Source organism: Nicotiana tabacum, chromosome 4, assembly GCF_000715075.1.
Source record: "Nicotiana tabacum cultivar K326 chromosome 4, ASM71507v2, whole genome shotgun sequence".
Taxonomy (NCBI): Eukaryota; Viridiplantae; Streptophyta; class Magnoliopsida; order Solanales; family Solanaceae; genus Nicotiana; species Nicotiana tabacum.
Genome location: NC_134083.1, coordinates 64,493,078 through 64,515,557, shown reverse-complemented (window position 1 = coordinate 64,515,557; position 22,480 = coordinate 64,493,078). Strand labels below are relative to the sequence as shown.

General features: G+C 34.0%; 3 protein-coding genes across 3 annotated transcripts; 2 read left to right on the top strand and 1 right to left on the bottom strand.

Moving 5' to 3' along the window:
• The first annotated feature begins 543 nt into the window (after positions 1-543).
• LOC107806305 (DUF21 domain-containing protein At5g52790) lies at positions 544-4,315 on the top strand. Its single transcript, XM_016630441.2, has 13 exons — positions 544-888; positions 974-1,050; positions 1,277-1,360; positions 1,463-1,576; positions 1,709-1,795; positions 1,934-2,073; positions 2,170-2,257; positions 2,398-2,471; positions 2,714-2,901; positions 2,985-3,040; positions 3,143-3,189; positions 3,296-3,572; positions 3,844-4,315. Exons 1-13 carry the CDS (start codon positions 708-710, stop codon positions 3,886-3,888), a joined length of 1,458 nt encoding a protein of 485 aa, XP_016485927.1. The 5' UTR covers positions 544-707; the 3' UTR covers positions 3,889-4,315.
• Positions 4,316-6,071: 1,756 nt separating this feature from the next.
• LOC107806308 (uncharacterized protein PAM68-like) lies at positions 6,072-6,817 on the top strand. Its single transcript, XM_016630444.2, has one exon. It carries the CDS (start codon positions 6,160-6,162, stop codon positions 6,742-6,744), a length of 585 nt encoding a protein of 194 aa, XP_016485930.2. The 5' UTR covers positions 6,072-6,159; the 3' UTR covers positions 6,745-6,817.
• Positions 6,818-13,597: 6,780 nt separating this feature from the next.
• On the bottom strand, positions 13,598-14,876 carry LOC107806307 (heavy metal-associated isoprenylated plant protein 39-like). Its single transcript, XM_016630443.2, has 3 exons — positions 14,660-14,876; positions 14,287-14,362; positions 13,598-14,160 (listed from the first exon to the last, which is right to left on the bottom strand). Exons 1-3 carry the CDS (start codon positions 14,663-14,665, stop codon positions 13,748-13,750), a joined length of 495 nt encoding a protein of 164 aa, XP_016485929.2. The 5' UTR covers positions 14,666-14,876; the 3' UTR covers positions 13,598-13,747.
• Between the last annotated feature and the right edge of the window lie 7,604 nt (positions 14,877-22,480).

The following is a 22,480-nucleotide window of genomic DNA, read 5'->3' as shown; positions in this document are numbered from 1 at the left end:
TTTTGAGACATTGATCGTATCACGCCTTGAGCCTTTTTCTTCATCTTTTGTCTATTTCCGTTTTTCTCTTCCTTTCCTACTTTCCCCATCAAATATTTTACTCTATATAGCAATATATATAGCGTTTCGTGGTTCAGAAAGGTTATTACTACATAAAGTTGATTTATACGTAGTAAATTTTGATGTGTCTCCCACGTCACAAAGCACTAGGAAGTTCACTGATTCGATGTGTCCCCAGGTCGATAACTTATGTTATCGAGTTCTCTTTTATTTTTGATAAAAGAAAATGTTAATCAAGTTTTGAGGAACTTATTAATCAGTGATGCATAAGAAAGCGGGCAGACAATCATTAAGAAATCTTTGCTTATTCCATGAGCAACTACGTGTTTCGACCACAAATTTTAATTGGGGTTGTTTAACCAAATTTGTTTAATTAATGAATGGATTAAATCATTAAATAATCATTAGTGTCTCAGCCAGCTAGATTCTTAAAATGCACTAGTATATATATGTGGATTAATCCATCTCATCATTCTTTTTATAAAAACAATTCACTTATCCACAGGCTGCAATAATCTCCAACTGCTTCCTCTCCCTCCTTATATAAGTTCCAGTAGTTCTGTTACAAATTTCAGTCTTTTGTGCGTTACGTCCTGTGTTTTTAACTTTAGTAGTATCAGAAAAATCGTCAAATTACTTAACACAAAATGGCAGCAAATGATGTGCCATGCTGTGAAACCATGTTTTGGGTATACTTAGTAATCAGTGTGTCACTGGTGTGTTTTGCTGGACTTATGTCTGGACTAACACTGGGACTCATGTCCCTTAGCCTTATGGATCTTGAAGTTCTCATTAAGGCTGGTCAGCCAAATGATCGCAAAAACGCAGGTAATTAATTATTCCTTTGGTTGGATTAAATATATTTTTTGCTACTTGAGTTCTAATTGCACTATTTTTAACTGATCGATCACAGAGAAAATTCTGCCCATTGTAAAGAATCAGCACTTGCTCCTTTGTACCCTTCTAATATGTAACGCCATGGCCATGGAGGTATGTTTTAAGCAGTAGTGGATCCAAGAATCAAGAATGTGTTCATGGACTTAGTTGAATCTAGTGTTTTAGGATTGATCCTATCATATATATGTGTAGAACTCACAACGTTTAAATTGTGGATCCAATCCGCCACTGGTTTCTAGTGATATTGTACTGTTGTCCTTCATTTAGTGCCATATTTTGAGCTGATATATATATGCTTAATGTTTTCATCAAATTGCAGGCTCTTCCAATATTTCTAGACGCTCTACTTCCTGCATGGGGTGCTATACTGATATCGGTCACTCTCATATTAGCCTTTGGAGAGGTTGTTTCTCTTGACTTCATTTTTTAATTACTAGTAGGACAGATCAGAGTTTGTTTCTTAATTAAACGGACTTATTCGATTTCAATTTTCTCCCTGTTACAGATTATTCCTCAGGCAATCTGTTCTCGCTATGGACTGAGCATTGGTGCAAGATTGTCACCTTTGGTTCGTTTGCTTGTCATAATTGTCTTCCCTTTATCTTATCCCATCAGTAAGGTAGAGTCTTATCTTCTTTATATATAATCCTAGAGAAATGAAGCCCTAATCCCCATATTAATATAAAAATGTAAAGGGCATGCATAGTTTTAGTCACCTAATTAATTATTTCTGTTCACTCGGTTTCATCAGTTGTTGGATCGACTCCTGGGTAAAGGGCACTCAGCACTTCTACGCCGTGCTGAGCTGAAAACCTTAGTGAATATGCATGGTAATGAGGTTAGTGCTTTGTACTTTATCTTTGCTTTATTCAGCCTAATAATTAAGTAAACATATGCCAAAAACATATAATAAAATCACATTCTTTTTGAGGCGGTCATTAACTTTAGATCCTGAATTTGCCTATGGTGATAATAGGCAGGGAAAGGCGGAGAGTTGAGCCACGACGAAACTACCATAATTGCTGGAGCATTGGACCTAGCTCAGAAAATGGTTAAAGATGCAATGACCCCCGTGTCCAGAGTATTTTCTCTTGATCTTCATTCTAAACTTACCGAGTATGCTACTAATTAGTCTCTGTCAAATTTCTCCTTCAAACAATTATTAGCACTCTTTGTTAATAGTAACCCAAATTTTGATGATTATATTCGCAGTGAGATGATGAATCTGATTATAAGTAAAGGCCACAGTCGCGTACCTGTATACTCTGGCAGTCCAACGAACATTGTTGGCCTAATCTTGGTAAGTCTTTTCAAAAACTTTACTAATATTTCAGGGATGATAAAACAAATATACTAGTATCATTCTGCAACATTTTTGCTATTCTTTTGTACGACATATTTAACTTTTCTTCATATCTTTACTCTTTGTACCTTCTCTAGGTGAAGAATTTGATAAAATATCGTCCTGAAGATGAGGTGCCAATCAAAGATCTCAGTATAAGGAGTATGCCAGAGTACGAAATTGTAACTTCTTACATTAATTTGGTGCATTTCTTTCAAGAAAGTACTCCGTTCATTCCAATTTTAGGTGTTGATTTTGCCTGGAAATGACTATTAAGAAAATACTAGTTGAAATGCTGTGATATTTAAATAAAAGTAAATCCAGAGTGAAAGGGAAAGTTGACTTAATCTTTATGACAATTTTAAACATGTTTTTAAGAATAAATTAATTTTGCGTATATTTAATTTCCCTCAGGATCCCAGATTCTTTACCATTATATGATCTTCTGAACCAGTTCCAGAAAGGGAACAGCCATATGGCTGTAGTGGTAAAGAGCAGTAGGAATACTAAGGAAGCTGAGGAAAATGCCACTGCTCAACACGATATAATCAAGATAAACATCCTTCCGCGTCCAATTATTCAAGATCCTTCAGTTGAAAAGGGTAAGAATAGTCAGTACAATATAATTTTTGGAAAATCAGAGAATTGTATATCTTTCATAAATTGGAATGATCTTCGATTATAGGAGGAGAAGCAATTGGTATCATTACAATGGAAGATGTTCTTGAACAACTTCTGCAGGTAAAATTAATAGTCATGTTGGTTATGTTTTCTGTTTGTTTTCCGAAACTGATGATTCCTAGCTAATTGGTCTGCTTTAACTCTTTTACTTTTTCCTAGTAGGAACCGATATACGATGAGACTGATGATTATGTTGATGTTCACAACAAGTATGTAAATTAGGAACTCTACAAATTTAATCATTTTACAATATCTTAATTAGTGCCATGATAATATATAGCTCAGATCCTAAGACACTGATTTTCTTGTGTCCAGAATTAGAATCAATATTCCTCCCTCAATGATATTTTCACCTAGAAGATCTCCAGGAGCAATGGCGTCGGAGGTTTCTAAACTGAAGTGGCAAAGTCCAATAGCATCTCCAGTTTCAACTGTTAATCAGACACCAATATCTCATAATCAAAGTCCAATGTTGCGCTCACCAGTTTCCCCATATATGCAGTCACCAACTGTAGTATCTGTTTCCCCTGGGCATTTAATAAACACGAATTCTCCAAGCAGATTTGCGCGCACCTCTCCATCATCTAATAAGGTAATGAACCAAAATCTGCAATATATAAAAATGATCAAAATGCTGGTGTTGACTTTAAAAGAATGAATAATTTCTATATTTTGGTCGGTCTTTTTTTCTTTTTTTTCTATACCTACGTACGGGGTACAGAAACAAGAACCTTTAATTCCTTCAACTATTGTGAAGCATTCAGAACAAACTGCTGAACAGTGAATGCTATTTCCCATGATCATTTAGAAGATTTAGCAGTACCTTAATTAGATTTATTTACAGTATCTAAAATCTGTTGCAGGTTTCTACCAAGTCTTATGAGAAGTTGGAAAAGCACGGTAGTTAGTACTTGCTGAAGTTTGAGGGTCTAAGTTTCTCAGCCAACAAGTTGAGATGAATTTATCTTTTGGCTGGCCATCAGAAATACTGATAAACTCAACATTTGTAATATCAGTGAAATATTGAAAATTTTATTTGAGAAGTATTTCAAGTGAAATAAATAAATTTTTACTTACAAATTAATATAATTAGACCATTTAGATAGTAAGTGGAGTATTTTATATTAGTAACTTTTAATCTTGTTTTCAAGAACCCCACATCATGGCCTTCTTTTAAGTGGTAACATAAGAGTAGCTAGGGTTTTGGAAAGTGAAAAAGTAGAAATTGTTATTTTGCACTGCATGAACTGGAATAGGTTTTGGGTGTTGATTCCTGTAGACTGTAGTCGCAAAATTTTGCTCATGCACTCTTGTATACGTAGTGATTTTCTGTTATATTATCAACCACTAGTTTTACTTTTTCCTGATTAATAAGAAGTGTTAAGTTGTCCACCATAGTATTTCCATATAAACTACTTGTCGCCTTTCCATCCACAAAATCAAGAAGTTGGTGACAAATAGATTGTAGACGTCTGCCAAGATTATGCCAGTAATTTAATCAAAATCAGAAACTGGAGGGCCCAATAACACATCCACCTTAATTAAGTAACGTCCACGGGGCCTTTGTAATCAAATCATTCGTCATTGATTTAAGTAATTAAAAATTGGCGCCTCTGTCCTTTCCCAATTATAATAGAGTATTTCTTAACAAACTGCCAAAAGAGGTGATGAAGATTTAAGAAAATCTAAATTTTACGTTCCACCAATGGATTAGTTGAGTGATTCAAATGAGAATAATAATTTTGGAGTTAATTATTATTCTCATTGATGCAATTACTGTAAGACAATACACGAGATTTAATTTGTAACTGAAAATCAAAGACTAGTTTAGGAGAAACTTATGCATTAACATTAACCCATTTGTTTTACCCTTAAACATTATTGAGGACATTCTTGTCATTATAGTGGACGCGGAGTGTTGGTATAGATCGATGAAGTCCATGCCTCCCCATAAAATTGTCAATATGCATTCATTAACATTGAACTCGTATTGATGTTAATTGTTAAGTAGATCGATTATTCCTTTGTTGGCTATTTAATAGGACTCCTTTTTCTTTTTTAAGTTAATACCACCCTTGTGGTTGGGTTTAGACATTCACACCTTGACACTTTCCCGTAAATTTAGATCCATAAGTGAAATACGAGAAGGAGATGAATAAATTAAAAGCCTTACCTCCTCAAATCCTAAGTTAAAATTGGACAACCCCAATTCTTTAAACTTTGTGAGTTCACAAAAAACAATTCTGTAACATTGGAACTATGCATCGTGTTAGTAGTCAGAGTAGAACTCTCATGTACGGTGAGATTTACAGAAAGATAAGCAACAAATGGTATAGAAACACTATAGATATTTAGCTTTGTTAATTCTAACTCGAAAGCATGCAAGTGTCGTTTGTCCATCTTTAATGTGGCTCTCATTTCTCTAGACAAAGTAACAACTTCAGTCTTCATTGAAGAATACAGTATCCTTCACACTTTGGCTCCAATAAATAGGACTTTGGACACATCGCAATCCCAAATGTCTTCTTTCTTTCATAACTACAATTTTAATGCCAGGTAATTTTAGCAATGACTTTATTAGCTCCTATGAAATAGTTGAGCACGTGATTGGGCTCAGAAGCCCACTAGCTATGAGAACTAGGCCCATTAAGTTGCTACATTTGTCAATGGCTATATCTGTCTACCATGTCCATACTTAATGAACCAGATAAATTAGCTTACAACATCATTAATTAAGTTGGATAAAAAATAGTTGAATTAACCCAAATAGCCTCTTACTTAATCTCTTAAATTAAAAGTAACCGACTGATGTATATAATCCATGTATAATGTATATATAATTGTGTAATTAATGTATAATCTATGTATACCGGATAGAAAAAGTAAACATTAAATCTGGTCGGCTATTTGTTTTCAATGCCTAAAAAATATTATGATGTGTGAATGATATCAAAATTTTGCAACTCTGTTTATAATTTAAGATAGTTAGATGTCATTTATATGGAAAAAAGGAAAGATAAGACAAATATCTTCAAAATATCCATCAATAATAAGCAAGAATGATAACAAAAAGTAAAGATTGAGGCACAACCATTCATCTATTCGGATAAGACTACTACTACTCGTTGCATTTACAAAGAACACGACTCCATGAGAAATATGACCAAATTAAAATAGCTATGGAAACTCTCACAGGTCTTCAAAACTCATCTCTCTCAATTACAAACTCATTTCCATCGAATCAAAAAATCCCAATCCTTTTCCATAAAAACATATACAGTACTCCAAACCTCCACAGAAATACATGGAAATTACACGCCGAAGCAAAAGGCTTCGGCAATGTACCAGCTGAAACACAAAAGCAAAACGGAAAACTCGACACCTCCCAAAGAAATAACAGAAGGAATAATAATAACAACAATGACGATAACGACGAAAAAATTCCGTCGGCAGTGTGGGAAAGAATTATAGGAAGGATGTTGTTTTACGTGGGAGCTCCAATGGTAGGCGGTGTCGCTCTGCTCCAGGTTTTGGATATAGTAAAGCAACAACAATTGTGGGATGTGCCAGTTTGGTTACCATTCTTGACAACGTTAATCACATTTGGAGCTTCAACACTTGGAATTGCTTATGGGACATTGTCTGCTAGTTGGGATGCTGAAAAAGAGGGGTCATTTCTTGGGTTGGAACAAGCTCAGAAGAATTGGGTTGATATGTGGGCTGAAGATGGTGTTGATGATGAAGAAAATAGGTGGAGCAATTAAGAGAGAAAAATATGTAAACTACTACTACTCATTGAATATTTGTTAATACTATCCCAGGATTTTCTTTCCTGCTTATTGATGGATAACAGGATAAGTGGTGACAAAAATTTAGGGACAGATTATCATATGGTTAATTCTTCATTAGTTTCTCCTCTTGGCATGTTTTATAATCTATAATTAACTTAATTGCACACTAAAACTAGATGGAGTCACATATGGAAAAAAGAACTACTAACAGGAAGTTAAAACGGATTAATTGACAACCGTAATTGGAAAGCTTTTAGGATTCCGAAAGAGGTACTTCTTACATTAACCTACAGATATAATAGAAACGGTCTATTCCTTAAGGGTCTGATCTTCTTGATTATATTCAACTTTCTTTTTTTAATTCAAATATATTTTTATTAAAGTTAAGCTATCAAACACAATAGTCAGGAAGGAGAAAGTCAGATGTATAGAGCATTATATATTAGATTTTGTCATTTGTCGATAATTACGTCCGTTTCGGTCCTGACAGGAAATTTTTTCACTATCCACCATCAAATAATTAACGTAAAAAAATCAAGGTTTAACGTTTAATATTAAGGAAAAAGTCTTCCACACAATACGCATGGATTTAATTTTTATTATGTCTGTCTTTCATTTTCTTCCTTTAATCCTCCACCTAATAGAAAAATTATTTATAAAAAAGAACCATGAAAGAAGAAATTAGATTAAGAAGTTGGAAGCAAAATCACATACATTAAATACATTTTCTATTAACTTCTGCTATATATTATTTCTTTGATTGTATTTCTCTAACTATTAATTAGAGTAATTTCAATTGCTTGGGAGCGCAGTTTTTGCTATTATTTTTGTATTCTTTTTGCTTTTAATAACATGTAATAGGAAAAATAAATAAATAAATAAATAGATTGGATGACGTGATCTAATAAAAGCTAAGGGTATTATTAGAAATAAATCTTTATGCAATTTAAAATAAATTACATTTTAAAATGATATATGGCGCATATCCATATTTATTACAATACGAAAGCCCAATAACAAATTAAAAAAATAGAAAAAATGACATTGTATAGGCACCCTTAAAATAGTTGTCGAATTTTTTTTTTTTTTGTATATATATACATTATGTATGTTATATACAAAAATTATACACATTTTATATATACTTTTTCGGCTAACGAATATAAATAATTTATTGTGCGGGCTAAAAGTGATAATACCCAATAAAATAGCTCATTAATTAGTATTCCATGTATTATTATAATCTTAATGGTATTAAAGTTTACTGTTGCTTACCTTGTGCATCACACAAAACTGTCAAGCAAGAACTGTTGGTTTTGTCACTAAGCTTTAACCGATAATATCAAAGAGAGTGTTAGCATAAGGCATCAAAATTTGGCACACCTAACCAAAAAGAAAGTGAACAAATTTTGAGAGGAGGACTTCGAATTTTATTCATTTTTTCTTAAAATAATAATACGACGTTTGTCATTATCGATTGAATTTGTAATGGTTTCGGATTAGCTCTGCTGACCTTGAATTATACAGTGACCCTCATATTATTTAACTTTGTTCTTCAATCTCCCAAAACAACTTGTTACAACAGGATTTTCTCAGAATTGATTGAGACATGTTTTTCTTATATTTTATTTACATAAATTGGCTTTTTGTGGCAGGCAAAAGTTACATATTGTTGTTGCAACAGTTGCCTACGGAACATTTCTTCAAATGCCGCCTATAGGGAATGTTCCAGAAATCTATTTAATAGATAATCTTTAAATGCTTCACAAAATAGCCGTCTATGTCACTCCTAATTATTTTTATCACAAATTCTGAGGTCAATAATCCCACAGTTTTCCTCTAGAGCTGACATTTTATTCTCAAATAATTGTATGGTTTTTATCTAAAATGACGTTTTACTGTTATTTGAAAACTCTGTCAAAGTACTAGGTGAGTTCTCAAAGTAGTAGTCCAGGCTAAATTTTGCCTTTAGCGTTACATAAATTGTGTCGCATTGATCCTGGACCCTACTCCCTAGGACATAAAGAAAACGGAAAAGGGTCAATGCCCCTAACCTATTGAAAATGGCTCAAAAATACCCCCAGTTAATCTTTGAGACCAAAAATATCCACAACGTTTTTTTTTGGGCTCAAATCTGCCCCTGAGATTTAACAAATCAGTCAGGGTCAAATTTACCCTTTAAAAGATACCCGACCCGACCCGCTAACCCAGAATATACATAACTTATTTAACTAAAACCTAAAAACAAGAGACTATTCTTCAGCAAAATATTCCTCTCTTCTTTCATGTCTTAGACTCCATTCTTGTGTGTGAAGTCGATTGTTGGAGCAAATCTACATAGTAATTTCAAGGATATATTCTCTTGAAGATTCATATCCAAAGTCAAAGGTGAGTTTTTTTTACTGTTTTGTATGAATTTTTTTGGGTTTGAAATTTTTGGGTATCTACAACTTGTCCTTCTAATGCATTTTTTTTTACTTTATTTATGTTGGTTGAAGCTTTTAAAGGGTTATTAAACTAGGGTTGGGGGTTATTTATTCGTTTGTGGTCGTATTGTTTGTTAAATGTCGTTAGATTCTAATTTTTTTAATTTGTGGTACATATTTACTTTCTTTTTTGGCTTGCATGTGCTGGCTTCTGAAGAATGCAAGAAAATGTGGACTTGGATCTTAGTATAATTCATCATAGTGAAACTTACATTGGCTCTATAGCTGCTGGAATTGATTGTGATAGTTCTGAGGAAGAGGAAGGTGATGAACTTGTATCTAGTGATTATTACAGTGAGGAGTTGGAGATGTTTAGAAAGGAAAGGACTAAAGAAGTCAATAAAAAATTAGACATGTACAAAGAGTTGGAAAAAGGCATGACCTTTAAAGATATACCTGAAGCTAGAAGAATTATTGGGTTTTATACAGTTGCTAATTCTAAAGGTCTAAATTAAAAAAGAGTGATACAAAAAGACTTAGCTATAAATGTGATACTGGATGTCCTTTTAGGTGCTTTATTTCTAAGGATGGGCAAAGCCAAACTTTTAAGATCAAGACTTTGAACCAAAATCACGATTGTGATCCAGTTTATCAGAATCGTTGAGGTGATTCCAAAACTTTAGCACATTACTTTAAGAGAAAAATTCAGAATAATCCTAAGTATAAGATCAAAGATATGAAAGGAGACTTGGAAGGAGAATTCAAGCTCAATGTTAGCAAGTCAAAAATGAAAAAAGTTAAGAGTATTGTATTGGAGAAATTGGAGGGGAGTTACGTGGATGACTACAATAGATTAGAGGCATACACACAAGAATTGAGAGAGAGCAATGTTGGTTCTAATGTGGTGGTAAATATATCCAAGGAAGCATTGTCAGAAGGTAAAAGAAGATTCCTTAGGATGTATATGTGCTTCCAAGCTATAAAATATGGCTTTAAAAATGGTTTGAGACCTTTTATAGGGTTGGATGGCACATTTTTAAAAGGAAAAAGCAAGGGGCAGCTATTGGTGGCTGTTGGACAAGATTCTGTGAATCATTTCTATCCAATTGCTTGGGCGGTGGTGGATAAAGAAACCAATAGGACATAGAGTTGGTTTGTGGAGATGCTAAAGATTTTATTAGACTTGAAGGACGGTGAAAGGGTGACCTTTATCTTAGATATGCAAAAGGTATATTTTTACTATTATGTCTTCCTTATTTGCTTTAAATGAGGTCCTTATTCATAAATTTAATTTCTTTTTCGCTACTCCATTTTTTAACTATTGCAGGGGTTGTTGGATGCTATTTCTGTAATAGTTCCTAAAGCAAATCACAGATTTTGTGTAAGACACATTGAAGCTAACTGGGCAAAAAAAAACAAGAGGGGTGGGGAGATGAGGAAGATGTTGTGGTGGTGTGCTTGGAGCACATATGATGAAGATTTTAAGGATCAACTAAAGAATTTGGGTTCTTCGTCTGAACAAGCTGTCAAAGACCTATTGTGGTATCCACCTCAAAGTTGGTGTAGAGCGTACTTTGACACAAAATGCAAGAATAATATGGTGGATAACAATTTCACAGAATCCTTCAATTTTTGGATTCTGGAAGCCAGGTCAAAATCTATCATAAAGATGCTAGAGGATATTAGGATCAAGGTGATAGAAAATCTATCATTAATTTTCAGGTTTATTAATTGAGTTAAATGTTATTATGTGACTATTTTGTAATTGTTTTGCAAAGGTAATGAATATGATCAGGGAGCATGAAGATGAAGCTAGAAATTGGAAAGAAGATATCAGTCCACTTGCAATGAGGTTGTTTAAGGACTACAAGCACATTGCACAAGGGTGCAAAGTTATATTTAATGGAGATAATGGGTATAAAGTAACAGAGGGTGTAGATAGGCACACAGTCAACTTATTGCTGAAGAAGTGTACATGTAGGACATGGGATTTGTATGAGATCCCATGTCCTCATGCCATCAAAGCACTGATTCATTAAAAGGTTGATCTACTGACTGGGGTACATTGGTGGTACTCTAAAGAGGCTTATATGCTGGTTTATAAGCATAAGGTGCAACCTGTTAGAGGTGAAAAATTATAGAAAGTAGAGCCACATCATGCCATGGAGCCACCGCCTTTAGCTAAAATGGTTGGTAGACCAAGGGTGAAAAGAACAAGAGAAAAGGACGAAGCTAGGAAAAGAGAGGGGATATGGTCAGCTTCAAAAAAAGGGCTTCGCGTGACATGCGGTTATTGTAGTGCACCAAGACATAACATCAGAAGATGTCCAATAGTAAGATGATTTTATATTCCCATTCTAAATTAATAATAACACATTTCAAATACCTAACTTAAATTTCAAATTATGTAGGTCAAAGGAAAGCACAATCTGTCTTATGAAGAAACTTCTCAATCACTAGAAGTTATTCATATGAAAGCACCTCAAGATTCCCAAGATTCAGAATTTGTATTCATTCCTGTTCCTGGATTAAATATGTCTTCTAATCAATCTTCTAGTCACTCAAGTCAACATGAATATGATTCGACCTTTCAGTCTGAAGCTAACACACAATTTTATGATGTTGACGAGATTAGGTGTGAATATGATCCAACTCTGATGCCCAAGGTGATTTCTGAAGCTAACACTAGGCTTAAACAAAGGCAACTGCTGCAAAATCCTACTGGTACCGGGAAGATCAATTTCATGGGAGATGAAAATGGTGTATATTTACCCTCTAATCTGCCATATTCCCCAAAAAAGATCACTTGGGAAGGAAAAGCAGCCCTCAAACCAATTGGTAGAAGAAAAGGAAAGAAGAATTACAAAACTGAAAGCTAAAAGGGCCATGCTTTAGGACAATTAGAAGTTAAATTATTTTGCTGGTTGCGATGATGTTATGTAATATTAATAGACTTATAGACATGTAAACTGATTATCGTTTGTTGTTTTTGTGATGAATCAGTTACGCCAATGGTTTTACTGATTCTAACAAAAATATATTTGTGTCGAATCAGTTACGGCAATGACTTTGCTTTTGTGGTGAACTTGATGTCATGACGATGACTCTTCTATGGTGATTTTCAGCAGTTTAATATTTTTTAATTTTTTTATATATATTTCAGCATTTTAGTATTATTCAGTTGTTTCTTTATATTTCAACAGTTTCCTTGGGTAATGGCACTAACTAAGCTTCAGGCCATGTCAATAGCAGATAAGTTCTTAATCAATAGCAGATAATTACTTTCTCGGCAAAAATATTACTTCATAAATTAATAGGAGTTTTGGTCGTAAATTGACTCATAACTTGTCCGCAATTACATCTACTCAATTGGTTGAGCTTTGAGAGGAAACAAAATTTTTGGACATTCTATCACAAAAGAACAAATTTTTATGCAAAGATATCAGGAGATTATGTTTTGCTGATGAATAGTATCTTGTTTTTAGGTTTTAGTTAAATGGGTTATGTGTATTCTGGGTCAGCGGGTCGGGTCGGGTATCTTTTAAAGGGTAAATTTGATCCTGACTAGTCTGTTAAATCTCAGGGGCAGATTTGATCCCAAAAAAAAATGTTGAGGGTATTTTTGGTCCCAAAGGTTAACTGGGGGCATTTTTGAGCCATTTTCAATAGGTTAGGGGCATTGATGACCCTTTTCCGTAAAAAAAACTCCCCCATTTGAATTTTGGAACACCGCAAAAATAATTATGGTGATTAATTTTTTTGGGTGTTACATTAACTAGTCCATTCTAATTACACATAACAATAATTTGTCAGAGTTGGCGACTAAATTTCAATGTTTTCCTTTTTAAAACATATATGGCATTAAGATCAACAAATAGCACTGAAAAGTCTCCTGTGGACACAATTCTAGAAAACACTAATTGACTAGATAGGAGCTGAATTCCGTGGCCAATTCAAATTGTATTGTTTCTTCCGTACTGTTTTACTGTACCAAAACAGTAGAGAAGATTCAATTTTACGGTGTCTTAAAATGTACTTAACTTTGAAACACCAAAGTGTGAGATAGAATGATAACGCTTGATGTATTATTAATAAGAGATTTCGATTTTTTGGCATGAAATTGTCTCTTTAACAATTAAAAAGGACTAAACGCGCCGGCCCCGACTAACCTAAATTAGTATGGCTAGTGAATTTCGAATACCAAAACTTAACTTTGATAACAATCTTTTTGCTGAAATTTACAGATATATCAAACAAAATATTCCAATAGGTGCATCAATTTCGAGCTCCACACCCACTGATTTATTACTAAAGATGTTCTAATAAATCCAAATGCCCGTCCGTTTACTTAAAATAAACAAACAAAATTATTGAAGCACAACAAAAATGTTAGAGAGGGGTAAAGAAAAGAAAAGGTTTGTACAAGATATTTGTTTCTTAATTACTACTCTATAATCTCTCAAAACTCACAGAAATATATAGTACTGTAATAGATATGAATTGAATCCAATTGAATCCAATATTAGATATAACGACTTAACATTAAAAACTCAGCAGATAACACAGGAATTAGGATCCTCTTCGACACTTCGCTGGTGATAATAAGCAGGAACAGGAGGCTGATAATGTTGATAAGGTTGCTGATAATGGTAATAATACATAGGAGCTGGGAAAGCCTTCATTACAGGATGAGAATCATCTTTCCCATCTTTCTTCTTGTCGTCTCCTCCCTTTTTGTCATCTCCTCCTTTTTTTCCGTCGTCTTTTTTGCCTTCTTCTTTCTTGCCTCCCTCATCTTTTTTGCCCCCCTCATCCTTTTTCTTCTCTGGCTCTTTTGCTGGTCCAACTGATAGTATATCAGTGTGACACAGCTTCCTCAATTTGGAAACTAGTGAAACTGGATCTACGTTTCCTGTTATTGTTAACTTCTTATCCTTTGTGTCTATTGCAATTGATTCAACCCCTGCAATAAAAATTCAGAGAACAAACAAAACAAATTTGAGAAACTTTACAATTTTAGGATCTGGCCTTCTAGAAAATTCAGGATTTCTGTAGGAAATAGTATTAAATACGTAGCGTGTAATTTTACCTTCAAGACCAGAGACTTTTTTCATGGCCTTTTGCTTGACTTTCTCATCGAAATACTCCAACTTCAGTACTACTTTCTGTAAAAGAAGAAGAATCAAAAGTTTAGAGATTAAAGATCCAATAAAACTCAATCAACTTATCAAAAACATATTTCTACAGATAATTTCAGTATCCACTGAGAATCGCCCGGTCGTAGAAATCAACAAGCCAATAGTAAGCAGGTAGTATATACTTTGTATAAATTGCGCAAACAGAGTTTTGATACTAAATTTTAATATTTCTTGAGAATAAGAATTCTTGAAAAGGTAACTTTAGCTAATTGATGAAAAAAGAAACAGAAAGTATATGCAGAAATCAGAGAGAGAAATGCTAACCTTCATTTTTCTTTTTAGCTGAGATCACTTCGATTCTGCTTTTGGGGTGTCGGAGAAAGTTGCAGATCAAGACTACTTTCTTAGATTATTCTTTATATAAATAGACGAGCAATTAAGCGAAGGGAATATTCAAAGGGGGTGGAAGAGAAGTCCAAGAAAAAGAAGAGAAAGAGAAAGAGAAATCAGAAACAAAACGTGTTGAGGCTGCACAAGTGTGGAATGAGCTTTTTAGTAATTGTATTTATATGAGTGATTTTTGATACTGATGAGTGGTGAGTACAGTAGTTAGGGATTAGAGGGATGGAAGGAGGAAGCAACCAAGTCAAGAAAATGTCAAGGATCCAAGTCCACGGTCAATATTTTTTAAGTTTATCAAATTTGGCTGCGACTCTAATCATATCATAGTAAATATATTTTCTCCTTTTATTTTTCACTTTTACGTTTGAAAAAAAATGTGCTCACATCGCCACTGTTTCAGAGACGCGTTGTTTCAACATAACTTGAAAAAATAATAATTAAAGACTTATATATATGTTTTAAACTAAAAATAATTTATAGACATATAATATATAATTAGTACATAATTTATATATCGACTAAAAAAACAAAGTGTGAATTTAAGTGACTATTTTTGTAATAATCCCTTGAATAAACAGACCACATCGTCCCAAGAAAAAATAAACAGACCACATCGTTCAATTTCTCCTCACTTTTAAATTCTAATGTAAAGGAATACGTCTTTTCTGTTTTTCCAAATCACTCGAAATAAAGTTTTTCCTTCGGATAAAGTTCTTCCTTCTTTAATTTAATGTTCATGTATATATTGTTATTCTACCTGAATAATATGTTTTTCGTTTCAAAATATTCACTTTTCTTTCATGGTCTAGGCTAAAATATTAATTCACTTTCTAAATAATAGAAATTCTTAAATATATAATACTCACAAAAAGCCAAATAATATGGAAAGGAAAGACTACCATTTTTTCTCGTCAACGCATTAATTTTCGGTACAAAACTCAATTGTTTCTGAACTGTTCAAGGCCCTGAAACCCAGAAGTCAGTTTCGTCCTTTGGATTATAAGTAACTCATTTCATTCCTCCCCTAATTGAAGGTTTTTATTTGACCTTGCACGTAGATCAGAGACGAATGAGAAATGTTAATATTTTAATAATTATAACATGGGTGGGTGTAACATTTTAGTTTTACATTAAACCGGAGCAAAAGTTGTACGGAGAAAGTAGAAGTGGTTCACATTTATTCTGCTTTTTATTTTCCTTCTATATTCATATCGATCCAATATTTTTAAAATGTTGTAAGGTTGAAAATTTTTATGCGTAAAAACAATTAAGAGAATTGCCAGTCCACTATTTGGCATACAACAACAACAACTCAATATAATCCCACTAGTAGGGGTAGTATGTACACAACAACAACAACAACTCAATATAATCCCACTAGTGGGGTATGGGAAGGGTAGTGTGTACGCAGACCTTACAGGTAGAGAGGTTGTTTCCAATAGACTCTCGGCATCCTTCCCCTCCAAGAACTCCCCACCTTGCTCTTGGGGTGACTCGAACTTATAACCTCTTGGTTGGAAGTGGCAGTTGCTTACCATCAGAGTAACCCCTCTTGTCACAGTCCACTATTTGGCATGAATTGTTGATATTCATTTTGCGATGGAGGAAGTAATTTGTCAATTTATTACACGACACAATTTCTTAGCTAGCATTTCGCCATAAGTTCTCAAATTTGTTTTAAAAAATTTAATTTGGGTGAAGTTTGATTTGAAGATGAAAATTTGTTTGGACATAATTTTTTAAAATATAATTCACTTTTTTTTTAAAAGCATGAAGTATGATTTATACCCATAAGTTCCAAAAACTATCAAAAATACCCAACAATACTAAATAAACAAACTTGCTAATCTTGTATATGCAGAACCTTCATCGATGCCATTCAATATCATTATCACAAACCATAGTCCCGGACATAGATAAGTTTGGCATAAAATTATCATTTTTATAATGAACTACATAATACAATATATTAAAACTATAACCTGATATTTTAATATCAACTGCTAATAACACAATTACTAGCCACTATAATTCGTCAAATTGCAGTAATATTACAAGATCCATCAGTCAAAAAAAATAATAGTAATTAGCTGGTGGTTAGTTGAGTCATAATGATGGTGGATTTTTTTAATAAAATATAAAAATTTGTGGTAATCTTTGAAATTGTTAAAAAATCAAACAGTGATATTTTGGGCCAAAAACATATCTAGAGCTAGTTTTAGGAGTTGGAAATTTTGTTTTTCAAAATCTGCCAAAACATGGATAAAATCTATAAACAAACATGTTTTGCCAAACATATTTTGGGAAAAATTTGACAAAATCTATGGCCAAACGGTGGCTAATAGTTTTCAGTCCGCTCTACCCTTATTTTCATTTCCTTTTTACTTTTTCGAGTAAAAAAAATTACATATATTGCTCCCTCTGTTTCAAATTAGATGACATATTTCGATTATCGAGAGTCAATTGGACTAAATATTTGAGCTAAATTGGATTAGTCAACTCAGTATTTTAAAATTAAAATTTTGATATTCAAAAACTATACAAAAAGTACTATAAGTTGCAATTTTTCTCATGTCAATAAAAAAAATATTTTTTAAAATATTGTTCAAAGTTCATATAGATTGACTCTCAATAAGAAAAATATATCATCTAAATTAAAATAGAAAGAGTACTGTTTTAGTATTAATTACTCTAAATAACTATTTTCAGAATATGCATGTGTTATCTGGTAAGTGATTAAGATGTATTGTCTTGACACGATGTCTCCTTTTACTAGTTAATGTACACTTGTCTATACATGTGGTATCTGAAATTCATTTTGTATTTACAAGGAATATGCTTAAAATGAAAGATTAAAATAATGTAATATGAAATGTGACGAGTGGACAAACAAACATCTAATGTGTGTTCGTTTTGCTCTGCATCTCTCTTCGCTCATGCTCTCGGCACATGATAGTTAACGTGCGATGACTGTGCTCATCCATGGCGAACGGTAGAGGACGGGGACAGGGACGAGGGCATGGTAGGCCCAAGAAGAACCCCATAACTATCTTTGGTAGCTTTGTGGATGCTCTAATACAAGCTGATGAAAATGATAAGGATCAATTAGTAGGCACACCTTCTCACAAACAGTTAGTGCAGGAAATTGAAATTGCAATGGTGATGACGATTTGTGAAGCGGGATCCTCATTGACAAGCTCTAGTGTTAAAAAAAAAAGGCTAGATCTGAACACTCCTCCAATTGAAACTGGAGTCAACAACCCTGAAGAGAACCAGATCCAACATGCAAGTAAGGGAGCACTAATTACTGGCAATTAAACAGTGAATCATGTGCATGTTGCTAATGGAACAGTGATTATGGAGACTACTAAGCTCGATGGGTCAGTAGCTGCGGATCCTAAACCTTGGACAAATCTCTTTCAGTGGAACATAGCAGTTGAGAATGGTATGTCGTTGTCTTACATACCTCCACAAATTATTGATGGCCAAATTGTAGTGCAATTAGACAAAGCTGAAATTGATCTAGAGATGGAGAAATGGAGATGTGCAGTGATAGATTATATCATTGGGGAAGTGCCTGGTTACAACACTATGAAGAGGTATATTGGTATGAATTGGACAAATCTTGCTGAGCCTGAGTTATACCTACATGAGGAGGGCTATTATATCATTAAATTTCAGACTGAAGTAGACATGCATGAAGTCTATTGCTCTGGGTCATATACGGTCAACAATAGACCTATTATCTTAAAGCCTTGGACACCAGACATTGATTTCAATGAGGAGTTTCCTACTGAAATTTCCTTGTGGGTCTAATTCCCTAAGTTGCCTATGAACTGTTGGGGTGATGATTCTTTAAGCAGAATGGCTAGTGCAATTGGGACTCCTATCTATGCAGATGAGTGTACAGCAAAGAAAATTAGAGTGTCTTTTGCGCGGATGATAAAATAAGTAAATATCACTAATGAGTTTCCTTTGCAGTTAGTAGTTATGGATCCCAATGGCAGGCAATTTAAACAACTAGTCAGATATGACTGAAAATCTGAGTATTGCCAGAAATGTCTAGTGGTGGGGCACATGTATGGCATAGAGAAACGACCAAACAACCAGCAAGTGAAGCAATTTGTAAGGAGAAGAGAACCTAAGAAGGTAACAATGGAGTGGAGATCCAAAGGCCCATTGAATGTAGGAGACAATCATGCCAATCAACCAGGGGACCAAGCTCAGCAACAGACATAGGGCATTCTTCCTCAACAGAGCAAAGAAGGTCCACAGGGCAGAGAAAATATGAAGATAACTGTTGGAGCTCATACACAAGAGAAGCAAGGCAATTTTCAAACTCCTATACAATAATACAAGGACAATTTGGAAGCAACAGTAGATAAGGGTAAAACTGCAGAAGCTATGCCTGAACTGAATATGGTACATTTTCCAACACTATCAGCTATATCAGTGAAAAATACCTTTGAGCCATTGCAAGGTAGAAGTTTGGTTGTAAACACCCTACCACCTGATAAGGGTAGGGGTCATATGACTTGCTAATGAAGTGTCTCTTCTGCAATATTAGAGGTATAAATAAAAGATACAAATAAAAAGAGTTAAAGAAGTATATTAGTAGCCAGAAAATAAAGTTAGCTAGTATAGTTGAAACTAGAGTCAAAAAATATAATACAAGCAATGTGATGCTGAATGTAATCCCAGGGTGGAACCCTTTTACAAACTATCAACATGCACCAAATGGAAAATTGTGGCTCACATGGGATCCTCAATGGTATATTGTTACATTGTTGAGAACATAAGCTCAACTTATACATTGTCTAGTACAGGATAGGCTGCGTGTGATGGACTGTGAAATTACAACTATTTATGGATATAATACTCTGGAACAAAGGAAACAACTATGGGAAACTGTAAAGGAGTTAACAATAAGAATCACCAAACCTTGGTTGCTATGTGGTGATTTTAATGATGTATTGTATCCTAATGACAGACTTTTGGGTAATCCTATTAGCTATATAGAAATTCAGGAATTTGCTGATTGCGTGACTTTACTATCACTGAGTGAACTACCTTGGACAGGGGAGTATTACACATGGTCGAACAAACAACATGGTGCAGATAGAGTGTAGCAGGCTTGACAAAGTATTTGGTAATTTTGAATAAATGATGGAGTGGGATCATGTGACTACTGAATATAGGTTGCCATTTATTTCTGATCTTCTCCCATGACACTAACATTACACTCAGCTCCAAAGCATGGCAAAGTACCATTTAGATTCTTTAATGTCTGGGTTGAGCATGATAGTTTTATTTATATTATAAAAAGGATTTGGAGACAATCATATGCTACTTGCCAGATGAAGAATATTTGGATGATGTTGAAGGCTCAAAGACCACATTTCAGAACTTTGAATAGTGAACAATTCAGAACTATTAGCTTAAAGATTGAACAGGCTAGAGTGGAATTAGAAAATATACAGGAGAAGATCAATATAACATGTAATGATACACTGCTTGAAGAAGAAAGGAGCATCTTACAGAATTTAGAAAAATAGTCTCATAGAGGAAAGTGTATTGAAACAGAAATCTAGAGCAAAATGGATTAGGCTTGGTGATTCAAACACCAAGTATTTTGCAGTTGTCATGAAAGAAAGAAGTCAGAAGAAGCAGCTAAATGAAATTGTGGCCCTCACATGTGATAAACTTACTCACCCTGACACCATAAAGCAGGAGATCATTGAGTTTTATAAGTCACTAATGGGATAAGCAGCCCATTCTCTTCCTGCTATAAACATGCTAGTTATGAGGAATGAACCAGTTCTGTCTGTCACAACAACAAACGGTTGCTCTATGTGCTGAGGTTACTGATCAAGAAATCTATACTGGATTATGTGATATTGATAGTGATAAAGTACCATGAATTGATGGATACAATGCCTACTTCTTTAAGAAGGCATGGGTGATCATTAAAGATGAAGTTACTCAAGCTGTCAAAGACTTCTTTATCATTGAAAAATTGAATAAAACTATTAACTGCCTACTCTCACATTGGTGACTAAGATACCTAGTCCTAATATAGTCAAAGATTATAAACCAATTTCCTGCTGCACCATGCTTTATAAACTCATATCTAAAGTGCTAGTAGCCAGGATACAACAAGTCATTGTCTCTGTCATATGCGAGGCACGTGCTGGTTTTATTCCAGGCAGGAGAATAGCTGATAACATCATACTAGCACATGAGCTAGTAAAGGATATACAAGAAAATATATTTCTGACAGATGTATGATCAAGATTGATCTTCAAAAAGCCTATGATTCAGTCGAGTGGAGTTTTTTTTTAGCAGGATCTGATAGAGCTGGGATTTCCTATGAGATTTGTTGCATGGATAATGGAGTGTATTACCACTGATAACTATACTATCATAGATTCCAGGTGCTCTTTATGTCAATACCATGATGAGAACATGGAACACTTGTTCGTCAACTGTCGATTTGCCAAGGAGTCGTGGCATAGAATCCTGCAATTGTTGCAAAGGCAGAATGTTGCTAGGGATAATTGGGAATAACATATGCACTGGTTGTACAATGCGCTAAGGGTAAAACACAATGAGCACAAGTCTTTAGGATGGTGTATGCTGAGATAACTCACTCCATTTGGATAGAAAAGAACGTGTGGTTGTTTGAAAAGAGAAGCAGAGAAGCTGATAGTATTACACGTGAGTTAGCCTACATATGTAATTTACGAGCCACCACTGGAATTAGTAGTATAGTACAATATTTTATGTTCTGATATTGACAGTTAGTGTAGGCTTTAGATTTTGTAAGTTTGATAGCTGCTGAGTTATAAGCTGGCTATGAATATGTAAAGTTTACTGGTGATTAATACAAAAAATGGTAAGTACAAAAAAAAAAAAAAACTAATGCACAAGGCAACTTAACTTTTGCACTTTTCTTGTAAGGAAACGTTTTTTTTTTTTTTTTTTTTTTGTGAGAGTTTTTTTACAGCAAACATCCCTGAAGCATACTCCAAATTTTACGTGCATCCTTAATGTATTTCACTTAACAAGAAATATCCTGAATGCTTCTAAATAAGAATAGGTTAGGTACAAAGTTAACTCTCAGTTATAAAATTACCAAACCAAAAAAGGGGAATGATTTCATAGACAGGATTGTTTTTAAAACGCTCCCGTAGTCAATAAATAACAAACAATAATATATTAATAATACTAAAAGTTTAGAAAATCTGTAACATCATGGTTGTACGTTGAATATAGGCCACTCAAATTGCAATCACAAACCTTTGAAATTTGCTCCCTCAAAGCATCATAATCTTCAAAGGAGAGAATTTTTTGTTTACCCGTAAAAGATACAATTGAATTTATATGTGATTTCTAGACAAGTGAACTAATTTGATCCTGAAATAATGTAATAATTGAATGAATACACAATACTTAGCTTTAGAATGTAGATGAAATAGCAAAGATGATGATTCCGTGAACACGGTTTCCGGGCACATCGATGGTGAGATCAAAAGGCAAGAAGTAAAATTATATAAAACTTTGTATAGAATAGAATGTAAGTTTAGCCACAAAATTCGTGTCCTTTACAATGATAGCTGAGCTCTCTATTTATAACTATCTCTAGGGAAGGAAGTCCTAAGATCATGTCCTCCTTAAATGTCAATTATGAGGATCTTTGATGAATACGTTACGGTGAACATAAATGCCAAATTCTCTGTAACG